The sequence below is a fragment of the Lithobates pipiens genome, unplaced genomic scaffold (assembly GCF_037356315.1).
Source record: "Lithobates pipiens isolate NorthernLeopardFrog02 unplaced genomic scaffold, aLitPip1_a1.2 Scaffold_30, whole genome shotgun sequence".
NCBI lineage: Eukaryota > Metazoa > Chordata > Amphibia > Anura > Ranidae > Lithobates > Lithobates pipiens.
Genome location: NW_027507791.1, coordinates 11,908,988 through 11,921,882, shown reverse-complemented (window position 1 = coordinate 11,921,882; position 12,895 = coordinate 11,908,988). Strand labels below are relative to the sequence as shown.

The 12,895-nt window shown below is 42.2% G+C and overlaps 1 protein-coding gene across 2 annotated transcripts in view; it reads right to left on the bottom strand.

Moving 5' to 3' along the window:
* Positions 1 to 298: 298 nt before the first annotated feature.
* Positions 299 to 12,895, bottom strand: part of AMN (amnion associated transmembrane protein) — a 94,232-nt gene continuing 81,635 nt past the window's right edge. The window contains exons 9-12 of one of the 2 annotated variants that reach the window (XM_077463710.1): positions 12,570 to 12,756; positions 6,327 to 6,498; positions 4,830 to 4,947; positions 299 to 1,226 (exon numbers count right to left, since the gene is read on the bottom strand). In XM_077463710.1, coding sequence (XP_077319836.1) covers positions 1,131 to 1,226; positions 4,830 to 4,947; positions 6,327 to 6,498; positions 12,570 to 12,756 — 573 coding nt within the window. In that variant the 3' untranslated portion in view covers positions 299 to 1,130. The remainder of the gene's footprint in view (positions 1,227 to 4,829; positions 4,948 to 6,326; positions 6,499 to 12,569; positions 12,757 to 12,895) is intronic. The other variant, XM_077463711.1, reaches the window with a different exon arrangement.

Here is a 12,895-nt window from a genome sequence, read left to right as displayed (position 1 = left end):
TACTCCTGTAGGGGGCAATATAACCCTATGGTTCTGAATAATGGAGCGCTGTGTCTGTCAATGAACTCATACAAATGGATTTTACCGTAAATCAAAAATACTTTTTTTTTTTTTTTTTTTTTAAACCCCTCTTAATCCTAATCCACTCCAGCTGCCCCTTTTTTCATCAACTGTTACCTTATTTTTTTGTTCGTTTTCCCTAACCATTAATGTTTAAACGTTTTTTATTTTACCTGTACAGTACAGGACATAGGCTTGATATTCATAGACCCTGAATTATAGGCAAATACCTAAAGTGTTGCATTAAAAAAATATTTATTTCGTTTGTAAATATATTTGCAATGCTTTGTATTGAAATCATAATTGTAGTGTTATCTTAAGATAAATTAAAGAATAAAATGTACACTTTTTATATAGAGTTTTTTTTTGTTTTTAAACACTGATCAAAAGAGATAAAAACATGCATTTTTGGTTCTTTTTTTAGCTATAGAATAGAAGATTCATTTTTGCAAGACCGTATCACCAAAAGGATGCTTTTTGCAATGGAAAAAAGATTTGTGTATTTTATCTTTAGCCATGACAAAGTTATTGCATAATAAGTAGGGGCACATAGGAGAAATGTATGAACTGCTCTAGTCCATAGGGGAGGGGGGGGGGGGGGGTGTACGAGGTGTGAGAGCTAAACTATTACAGCACACACTCCATGTCCCCCGACATATCTCCTTGTAGTCACAGAAAGGTCTCCGCTCTCCAAGTACAGCAACAGCATCACAGTGGCCATTGTCTTTAGCAGTCCAAAGTTTTCTTGGTAAGAATTATCTTGTACAGACTTGTCTTGGTAAATCTCTTTTTAACCAATGCTTTAGGCTGGGTTCACACTATTGCGAATTGGTTATGGATTCCTCTGCATCCAATTTGCAATAGCAGGAGACTGATCGGCTCTCTATAGAGCGGGTTTACATATCTCCGCTGCAAATTTGCACAGGAGCCGTGTGTGTGTGTGTCTGTCTTGTTCCATTTCAGGTCTGAATTCAGCCAAACATTCTGGCTGAAATCAGACCTGAAACTGTGAACGAGGACGCGCCAGACCCCTGCTGTGTGCCGCATGTGAAGGTAGTGTGAACCCAGCCTCACGCTTCGATGTTGCCATCATATAAAGGATTGGAGAACTGGAATGCACTTTCGGAGGAACCTTCCTTAAATTTAGTTTGCAGTCTTGGGTTAGCCTACAAGAAAAAAAAAAAAACTGAGACAAAGTTCAAACTGAAGTACAACCCCACTTCCAAAAAAGTTGGGATGCTGTGTACACAACAGAATGCAATCATTTTAGGTTTAACTGTGAATAAAATCAAGTAATTTTGACATGGAGGGCAGCAGCAGTACACCTTAAAAAAAAAAAAAAAGTTGGTAGCAAAGAAGAGCTAAAAGAATATTTTGCAACTAAATTGGAAACGGATCCGTAACATCATTGGGTAAAATGAGCATCTTAAAGAGTCAGAGGGTTTGCCAATCTGTCTAAAAATTGGCAAATAATTTCAGAAGGCTTTCCATATTTCAATAAGACTGTGCTAAACTACATACTGCATCTATGACATGACAGCATGGCTTTGTAGTAGGAGAGGCCGGGTGCATAACTGACCTGCCTCCAGTCCAGACCTTTCACCAACTGAAAATATTTGGTGCATCATGAAATGAAAAATACGACAAAGAAGGCAAGCCCAATCCTATGTTGGGCACTTTTGTTCCCTGAAATGAACAATGTACCTCCTGTATTTTTTATTTTTTGCACAATGTCAATTGACCATTCCCTATCTAGGGACGCTGTATATGTGACTAGAGCGATTTCATTTTTCTTTCGTGTTTGGTCTCATTTGACCTATTATGTACTGTAACCTTCTAGATATTGTTCTTTATCTGTCGGATTGCATGTTAATAAAACCTTTTGCAAAAAATACGACAAAGACGACCCAGGACTGTGGAGCTAGAATCCTATATCAGGCAAGAATGGGACAACAGTGCTCTCCCAAAACTCCAGCAGCTGGTCTCAGTCCCCAGACGTATACAGAGTGTTGTTAAAAGAAAAGGGGATGCTAAACGGGTCCCTGTCCCAATTTTTTTTTAAACAAGTTGCTGCCCTCAATTTTTATTTCTTAAAGTGGTTGTATAATCAATTTTGGGACTTTTACCTACAGGAAAGCCTATAATAAGGCTTACCTGTAGGTAAAAAAATATCTCCTAAACCTGTACGGTTTAGGAGATATTTCCCTCGCAATGCACCGCTGACTGCAGCGGCGCATACGCACAGGGGATTCTTGGCTGAAAGTCTGGCAGACGTCGGACCCTGCCAGCGAGAAATCTCCCGCGCGCATGCGCAGGAGTGACGCTATCGTGGCTCCGGCCACTCACAGCACCGGAGCCGCGATACCCGGAAGAAACGCAGAGGTAACATGTCGGCCCCCTCGATGTGGATCGGGCCAGATGTCGGGGCCTCGTTCTAAAGTAAGTATTTCATAATGAGCTAGTATGCGGTGCATACTAGCCCATTATGCCTTTTCCTTTGTCGGTGACGTGGGGGGAATCCAACATTTTACAGCCGTAGCCACAACAGGACCTGAGGAAACCTTCCAATGGGAAGACCTGTTTCGGTGACAACTGGCAGAGATGATTTCCTCTTACTTCCTGTTGTGTCTCCAGAACAGAAATCTCCCCAATGGGGCACAAACAGCCAAAAAGAAAACCTGATAGATGTTCAAACATAGCCAGGACAACTCTAAGGCCTGGGTTCCCACCTATGTGTTTTGGTGCTTTTTGTTGAAACGCATTACAGTCCATTTAACGTGGTTTCCTATGGAACACGTTTACATATATGCTTCCCCCCCCTTCCTCCAGTCGCTGTATATTTGTAAACTGTAATGGACTTTTTTTTTTTATGCAAAACAGTGCGTTCTTGGATGAAAAGGTGAAAAGGCTTCAATGGAGATGCTGCAGAAAAGCATGTTGTTGTTTTTTTTTTTTTTTTTTTAAACACTACTTGCCTACTGCGCACGTCTACCCCCTTCCCAAACCAATTTTCAGCGCTGTCACAGTTTGAATTACAATTGCACCTTCATGCAACACTGTACCCAGATTTTTTTTTTTTAAATCATTTAGTTCACACAACAATAGCTTTCTGTATGTGGTTTGTAGCCTGTCTGGCTCGGGGTAAGATTTAAATACCATAAGCGGTATTCCCGAGCCAGACTCGGGACCGCATCGCCGTATCCATGGAGAGGTTTACTTACCTTGTCCCCTGGACCCAGCGATGTCCCCCCGCTGTGATCTGCGAGCTGTCCTCCGCTCGATCTGTCACAGGGCCGAGCTCCGTTCCCCGCGAGCGTTGCAACGCACAGGGACGGAGTTCGGCGCCAAATTCAAAAAGTTAAATACACAGTATACTATAATCTTACAGATTACAGTACTGTATCAAATAATTACACATCCGGTTTGTCCAGTGTCCTGCATACAGTTTTTTATATTATAAATACTGTTCTTTATGCCTGGAAACTGGAGCTTGTCCATAGCAACCAAAAAGTGTCTGTTTACATCAAAAGTGGTTATAGACCAGCTAGAAAACATAATAAATTAGAATCACTCACAGAATTGAGCAATAGTAATTCGTGGGGAAATTCGTCATCAAACACTAAAAGTAATGACAGCGACAATTCTGCAACTCAGCATATTTCAGTGTTTTTGATTTGATTACATTATTGAATAATTTTTATTATATTATTTTTTATAGTTATTTATTTTATTATATATCTATATATTATAATTTATGATTTCATAGTTCAAATTTTATCATACCCGGGATGTCTGCTAGTCTCTGGTTTGGACGGATTTAAGTGAATTATTTCTAAGAATTACAGGCCTACAATATAAAACGCCAAATTTCCATGCAAAATAACTGTACCGCTTTCAGCACCTAAAATCTGAAATAATCATACCGCCAGGGAGGTTAAGCACCACTGGGTCATTTATTTTTTGCTAAACAAACTAAAGAAGACCAAAAATTTTGAAAAATAAATATATACATTTTCATAGTATGTTAGAAAATTTTGCAAACTGGTAATTTTTCCTCCTCCACTGATAGGTAGCACTGTTAACAGGATACTAGTAATTAGTGCCAAGGTCCCTTTAACAAAGGGGTCTTCAAACTATGGCCATCCAGTTGTGCAGAAACTACAATTCCCATCATGCCTAGTCATGTCTGTGAATGTCAGAGTTTTACAATGGCTCATGGGATGCGTAGCTCCGTAACAGCTGGAGGGCCGTAGTTTGCCTGAGTTTAACACAAGATATGCGATAAGCTGAGTCCAAAGGATCAGAGCGTGCCGTGTGATCGTGGGAGGGCATCCATGGATGCCATCCTGGCAAACTAAGCCTGCATTGTAGCAGTCTTTCGGTTATAGTGCGGGCAGGAAGTGGTAATCTGCCCAACAACAAATTGAGCTTAAAAAAAAAAAGCACAGCAGAAACGGATCAAAAGCAAACTGCATAAGAGTGAATCAGACCTAAGCCTAGAAAGAAGTTTGAAATCTCTTTTCTTTTGAAAATATTCAAAATGTACATAGGGCCATGGAGTCTGTATACACGTCTACGGAATGCTTACATAAACGAGGCATTCCATATGTCAGCAGTCCGTTCCTCCCCCCCCCGGCCCAAGTGCAACATTTGAAAGGTTTCTATTTGGGTCACGTGGCTCAAACATACTGCGCAGGCATGAAGAAACAAGTTCTATAATAAATAATATTTAACATTATTCTCCTATCTACCAATATCGCACATCTCACCTCATTTTCTGCTGTGGGCTCGAAAACTGGGTTACTAAACCCCCCGTCCTCCACTGACACATCCTCCTCCAAACGAGATATATTCCGACGGAACCAAAAGAATCGAGTATCAGCTAATCTATAAAAAAAAATTTAAAAAAAGAGAGAGAGAGAGAGAGAGAGAGAGAGAGATGAGGTCTTGCACACTCGCACTATGAGTTACTACTCCAAGATCGCAATATATATATATATATATATATATATATATATATATATATATATATATATATATATATATATATATATATATATATATATATATATATATACATATATATATATACATATACATATACATACACATACACACACATACATACATACATACACACGCACGTGGCTTTGAAGTGGTTTACCGGGGTTATGACTGAAGCCATCAGCCATAACCCCAGCATAAATTATTATTTTTTCTCAACTAGTGATTTGCTTTTTCATAAAAGCAATCAGATCGGCTAATTAGCCGCTGAATCGCTTTTAGGCTTATTTTACAGATTTGCACTACAGAACGTGTTCCATAGGAAACTATGTTAAATGGACTGTAGTCCAAATCTGCAAAAAAGTACTAAAAATGCATAGGTGTGAATCAGGCCTTAGAAGCAGAGGGAGGGGTCATTCCCTCTCCTCCAGCACCCCCCCCCCCCCCCCTCTCCTTTTATTCCTATTACAAGGAATGTAAACATGGAGAGATCTGGGGTCAATAAGATCCCAAATCTCTCCTCTACCTTTAAAATAAAAATGTTTGCTTCCACCCTAGATCAGAAGTGATGTCATGACGTTGCTCTGGTTGCTGATTGCTTCAGCTATTACCCCGGTAAACCACTTGCAAACCACAATGTATATATACTTATTGCGGTCCGCAGGTGGTTAAAGTATAACTAAAGCCAAAACATATTTTTATCTGTTTTAAATAGAGTGGAAAGGGATTAGAACACCTGTCAGGTGTTTATTGCTGTCTGTGTCCCCGTTAGGGTGGTGCACCTTATTTTATATTCCTGTTTACCATCTTTGAAAGTAAAAGAAAATCTCAAATTTTGGGCTGTCCCCCCCCCCCCCCCCCCCCAAAAAAAAAAATGAGGGGAAGTCTACCAATGGGGTCACTATTTGGGGGGCCCCAAGGAATTCCCATAGTTTGCGGGGATCTCCTTTCACTTCCTGTTTTTGCTATGGGGCAGGAAGTGAAGGTAAATCTCCACAACGGGATGCAGATAGAAATATATATATATATATATATATATATATATATATATATATATAATATTTCTCTCTGACGGGGTTATATTCCTACCTTGTGGGGGAAAAAATTTTGCCCTAGTACTTTAAAGCCAACCTGACTGATATATGCGTTACGGGGGGAAGCTTTGAGTACTTGCTTTCAAATGAAACGCCACAAAGAGAAATATTGAGCAATATTGGAGACCGTGACTAACCAACTCTACATCCCAAATTCCCTCCATTTACCTGAAGGCATCCATCCTGTGCAGGTAGTAGGCCAGGCCAAGCAGTGACACTAAAAGCACAATACCCAGGATTATTCCAGTGATGCCGAGAGCAGACAGAGATCCTTTCTGGGTGCTGGTAGAGGCGCCAATGGAAAAGTCAATTTCTGCCTTTGTAATGCCAAATGATTGGCCTGTATTGAAGAATAAACTTATGCCATCATAAAATTCAAACATACATTTAACTTATTACTACGGGCCACTTTATCTTATTTATCAGTTCACTATTTTCTGGTAAAGATCTGTTTCTCACAGAGGCAACTCACTCAAGCAACTCAAATTTTCCACATTTTGTCATGTTACAACCAAAAATTATAAATGTATCTTATGGTGATTTTATGTGATAGACCAACACAAAGTGGCCCATAATTGTGAAGTGGAAGGAAAATAAGTGGTTTTCTTAATAATGTACTAATAAATATCTGAATGCGGCATGCATTTGTATTCGGCCCCCTTTACTCTGATATCCCTGACTAAAATCTAATGGAACCAATTGCCTTCAGAAGTCACATAATTCATAAATAGAATCCACCTGTGTGTCATTTAATCTCAGTATAAATACAGCTGTTCTGTGAAGCTCTCAGAGGTTTGTTAGAGAAAAAACAGCATCATGAAGACCAAGGAACACACCTGACAGGTCAAGGATAAAGTTGTGGAGAAGTTTAACCACTTGCTTACTGGGCACCTAAACCCCCCTCCTGCCCAGACCAATTTTCAGCTTTCAGCGCTGATGCACTTTGAATGACAATTGCGCGGCCATATAACACTGTACCCAAATGAAATTTTTATCATTTTTTTCCCACAATTAGAGCTTTCTTTTGATGGTATATAATTACAGCTGGGAGTTTTATTTTTTGCTAAACAAACAAAAAAAGATGCAAAATAAAAAATCACGTTTAATAGTTTGTTATAAAATTTTGCAAACAGGTCATTTTTCTCCTTCATTGAAATGCGCTGATGAGGTGGCACTGGTGGGCACTGATAGGCACAGCTAAGGCGGCACAGATAAGGCAGTACTGATGGGCAAAGATGGGCACAGATAAGATGGCACTGATAGGTGGCACGGATGGGTGGCACTAAGGGGCACTGATAGGTACCACTGATAGATGGGACTGATGGGCACTGATAGGTGGCACTGATAGATGGGACTGATGGGCGGCACTGGTAGATGACACTGATGGGCACAGATATGTAGCACTGTTGAGGCAGATTGTGGGCACTGATAGGTGGCACTTTTTTAATATTTAGGTGGCACTGGCAGGGGGCAGGTGGGCACTGATGAGCTGGCCGTGATCGGGACTGAAGTCCCTCTCACGGCCGCCAGTGATCGGCTTTTTTTTTCTCCTCGCGCTGTAAGGAAAAATAGCCGATTACCGGCTCTGTTGTGTCACATGATCAGCTGTCATTGGCTGACAGCTGATCACGTGTGGTAAGGGGTCGGGATCGACCCCTTGCTCCGATCCGTTATCAGGCGAGTCTCAGACTCGCTGATCACAGAGCGCGCTGACCGCTCACTCACGGGACAACGTCAATAGACGTAGTCCCGGCAAAGCAGGTCCACGCTGTAGCCGTCATTCGGCTATAGCGCGGATCTCCAGTGGTTAAAGCAGGTTTAGGTTATACAAAATACTCAAAAAAAAAAATAAATATCTCAAGCTTTGAACATCTCACAGAGATCTGTTCAATCCATCATCTGAAAATGGAAAGAGTATGGCACAACTGAAAACCTACCAAGACATGGCCGTCCACCTAAACTGACAGGCCGGGCCAGGAGAGCATTCATCAGAGAAACAGCCAAGAGCCCCATGGTAACTCTGGAGGAGCTGCAGAGATCCACAGCTCAGGGGGGAGAATCTGTCCACAGGACAACTAATAGTCGTGTTCTCCACAAATCTGCCCTTTATGGAAGAGTGGCAAGAAGAAAGCTATTGTTGAATGTAAGCCATAAGAAGTCCCGTTTGCAGTTTGTGAGAAGCCATGTGGGGGACACAGCAAACAGGTGGAAGAAGGTGCTCTGGTCAGATGAGACCAAAATGGAACTTTTCAGCCTAAAACCAAAGTGCTATGTGTGGCGGAAAACAGAGCGCATCACCCTGAACACACCACCCCCACTATGAAACATGGTGGTGGCAGCATCATGTTGTGGGAATGCTTTTCTTCAGCAGGGACAGGAGAGCTAGTCAGAGTTCATGGGAAGATGGACGGAGCCAAATACAGGGCAATCTTAGAAGAAACCTGTTAAGAGTCTGCAAAAGACTTGAGACTGGGGTGGAGGTTCACCTCCCAGCAGGACAACGACCCTAAATATACAGCCAGAGTTACAATGGAATGGTTTAGATCAAAGCATATTCATGTATTAGAATGGCCAAGTCAAAGTCCAGACCTAAATCAAATTGGGAATCTGTGGCGAGACTTGAAAATTGCTGTTTGCAGAGAAAAAACACATTTCTTTTTCTAGCTGTTGACAATCTATAGCAGCCTTTCTCAACTGGGGTTCTGTGGAATCCTAGGGTTCCGCCAAAGTTTGTTAAGGGTTCCTTGAGCTGTGGCCGATTGACTTCCCATGTGATGGTGCCTGCATAGGTCTGGAGCCTATGCCAATTGGCAGAGCCAACTGCATGACACTAGTGGTCTATAAGGGAGGCATTGTGCCCACCACGACAAAAGGTGAATTTTTGCTTCTGATCTTTAAGGAATTGGCTTTAGAAGGGATTCCCCAAAGTCTGAAATTTACTTGAAGGGTTCCTCTTGAATAAAAAAGTTTGAGAAAGGCTGAGCTATAGGACTATATCAAGTGACACATCACTTATATCATGACACCAGCAACTCAGTCACATGGCCATCTACCTGTAACATCTATATACTGGTGATAAGAGACCTTTCTAAGAGTCCCGGAGAGAAGGGGAATGGGGACCCTAACCCATCTCCAACCAAATTGGAGATGTGTTTTCAGACACTCCAACATGACTGACCTACTCCATAGCCTGCTGCTATCTTCTCCCCAATAAGGATGAGCTCCGGCGTATTCGCATACGGCACGTGCAGAGCCCGCCAGGATGTCAGCACTGTGCTGCGCTAATCACAGGCAGTGAGACATTTCCCGATCTCGGCAGCTGCGCATCGGACAATGTCTCACTGCCTGTGATTAGCGCAGCGCAGTGTCGACCTCCTGGCGGGCTCTGCACGTGGGGTATGCAAACGCGCCGGAGCTCATCATTACTCCCCAGTATGCTTCGGCGGGTGCTGGGTTTTCAGCCTTGTAAGTGGCTAGCAGGGAACAACATCCTGCAGGTGGGGGCTGCAGTGTGTCAGGTATGCACGCTGAACATGTGCATGCGCATATGGTGCAATCAGCTGGGGACCACTTAAGCAAGGGGCCTCTAAAAAAAAGTCCAATGTAAATGAACAGTAACTGGTGAGCTGGCTTGCAGCTCCCCCTTATGCTGAGTTGAGATTAACCTCTGGAATCATGTACGCAGAAGAAAGAAAAATACAGAGGGCTGACCACCTAAGTGTAGATATTTATCAAAAATAATGGGTTAAATCATGCACTCATATGTGCCTCTGTAAGGGTAGGTACAGTGATTCCAGGAAAGTATTGACAGCGCTTCACTCTTTCCACATTTTGTTATGTTACAGCCTTATTCCAAAATAGATTTTATTTTTCCCAACATTCTAAAATCAATACCCCATAATGGCAACGTGAAAGAAGTTGGTTTGAAAGCTTTGCAAATTCGAAACAAATCACATGTACATAAGGCCCCTTTCACACTGGGGCTTTTTCAGGCGCTACCGCACTAAAAATAGCGCCTGTATAATGCCTGAAAAAATCTGCCCCCTTTCACTCCAGTGTGAAAGCTGGAGGGCCTTCACACTGGAGCGGTGCTCTAGCAGGACGGTGAAAAAAGTCCTGCTAGCCACATCTTTGGAGCGGTGTATTCACTGCTCCTAAACCGCTCCTACCCATTGAAATTAATGGGGCAGCACGGCTATACTGCTGGCAAAGCGGCGCTGCAGGGGCACTTTGTGGGCGGTTTTAACCCTTTTTCGGCATGGGTTAAAACCACCCTGCTAGCGGTCGCATACTGCAAGTAAAAAAAAGCTGAGCTGAGCTTTACCGCCGACGCCCGCACCGCCCCAGTGTGAAAGGGGCCTAAGTATTCACAGAATTTGCCGTGACACTCAAAATTGAGCTCAGGTGCATCCTGTTTCCACTGATCATCTTTGAGCTGTCTCTACAACTTGATTGGACTTGTGGTAAACTAAGTTGATTGGACATGATTTGGAAAGGCACACACCTGTCTATATAAGGTCCCACAGTTAACAGGGAATTTCAGAGCTAAAACCAAGCCATGAAGTCCAATGAATTGTCTGGAGACCTCCGAGACAGGATTGTATGGCGGCACAGATCTGGGGAAGGGTACAGAAACATTTCTGCAGCATTGGAGGTCCCAATGAGCACAGTGGCCTCCATCATCTGTAAATGGAAGAAGTTTGGAACCACCAGGACTCTTCCTAGAGCGGGCCTCCTGGCCAAACTGAGTGATTAGGGGTGAAGGGCCTTAGTCAGGGAGGTGACCAAGAACCTGATGTTCACTCTGACAGCTCCAGCATTTCTCTGTGCAGAGAGGAGAACCTTCCAAAACAACTATCTCTGTAGCACTCCACCAATCAGGCCTGTATGGTAGAGTGACTAGGAGCCATGGGCACATGGCAGCCTGCCTGGAGTTTGTCAAAAGGCACCGGAAGGACTCTCATACCAAGAGAAACAAAATTTGCTGGTCTGATGAAACAAAGATTGAACTTTTTGTCATGAATGGCAAGTGTCATGTTTGGAGGAAACCAGGCACCGCTCATCACCTGGCCAATACCATCCCTACAGTGAAGCATGGTGGTGGCAGCATCATGCTGTGGGGATGTTTTTCAGTGGCAGGAACTGGGAGACTTGTCAGGATTAATGCAGCAATGTAGAGACATCCTTGATGAAAACCTGCTCAAGTGCGCTCTGGAGCTCAGACTGTGGTGAAGGTTCATCTTCAAACAGAACAACGACCCTAAGCACACAGCCAAGATAACAAAGGAGTGGCTACAGGACAACTCATTGAATGTCCTTGAGTGCTAGAGCCCAGACTTGAACCCGATTGAATCAGAGAGATCTGAAAATGGCTGCGCACAGAGACTCCCCATCCAACCTTATGGAGCTTGAGAGGTCTTGCAAAGAAGAATGAGAGAAACTGCCCAAAAATAGGTGTGCCAAGCTTGTAGCCTCAGATTCAAAAAGACTTGAGGCTGAAATTGGTGCCAAAGGCACTTTAACAAAGTATTGAGCAAAGGCTGTGAATACTTATGTACATGGGATTTTTTTTTCGTTTTTTATTTTTAATAAATTTGAAAAGATTTCAAACTTCTTTCACATGGTCAATATGGGGTATTGTTTGTAGAATCTGGAGGAAAATATTGAAGGTAATCAATTTTGGAATAAGGCTGTAACATAACAAAATGTGGAAAAAGTGAAGAGCTGTGAATACTTTCCAGATTCACTGTACATCTGCATGTGGTGGTAAACATATCAGTGTATCCCCATTGGATTAACCCAGAAGCCTATGCTTACCACCATGTTGATACGCCTACATGTGAGTGCATGATTACTTTCAACCCTTTATTTTTAAAAAACAGCTACACTTAGTTGGTCATGCCCTCTGTATTTTTCTGACAGCCAATGAGCTAGCATTCTAAAGAGATCATCTATGACAGTCCCCATACTTCAGAGCTAGAAGTGGAGTATGATGTACCTTATGGAGTGGAGCATTTTGGAGGGCCTGTGTTAGGTAGAGTTTCATGTTGAGTCCTACTCTAAGGCAACATTTCTTATATCAATATCTGTCATTGTTTCGTGTGTGGCAATCACAACACGTTTAAAGGATTTATAAACTGGGACACTGGATTACAAGGGCTTTATGATTATTATTTTTGGTAACAATTGCTGTCACCAGGGTGTCGTTGCACGAGTTTTTTTTTTTTTGTGTGTTCTTTTAAATATTAATATTTAGTGGCGTTTATCATGGATCACTGTACAAATGGTATTTTTTGATTAGTGGTAAAACATTACTGATTATTAGCGATAGTGGAATTAATCACGTTAATAATTTTTCTGATAAATAGCGCCCCCTATATGTAATTTAGTCAACATTTCTTATACACTTACCATGACTTTGAATATCTTCCATGATGTCATTTCCCAGCTGCAAGGCATCCATTCCAGCATTCGACCCCGTCTTCTCATCAATGCACACAACCTGAATCCTTGGCTCAGAGCTAAGAGACTTTCCACCCATCACTGATACTAAAGGCTGCACTTTAGAAATTGCCAATTTCACCTCAGAATATTTAGCCTGTGGATAAAACATCGGAACCTCTTTAGTTTTATTTTATTTTAATTTTTTTTACACAATGCCCCTGTAGATGTGCAAGAATGAAACAGATTGTTTTCATTCTCAACCCTGTCTTGAGATCTACCCTAATGATTAATGG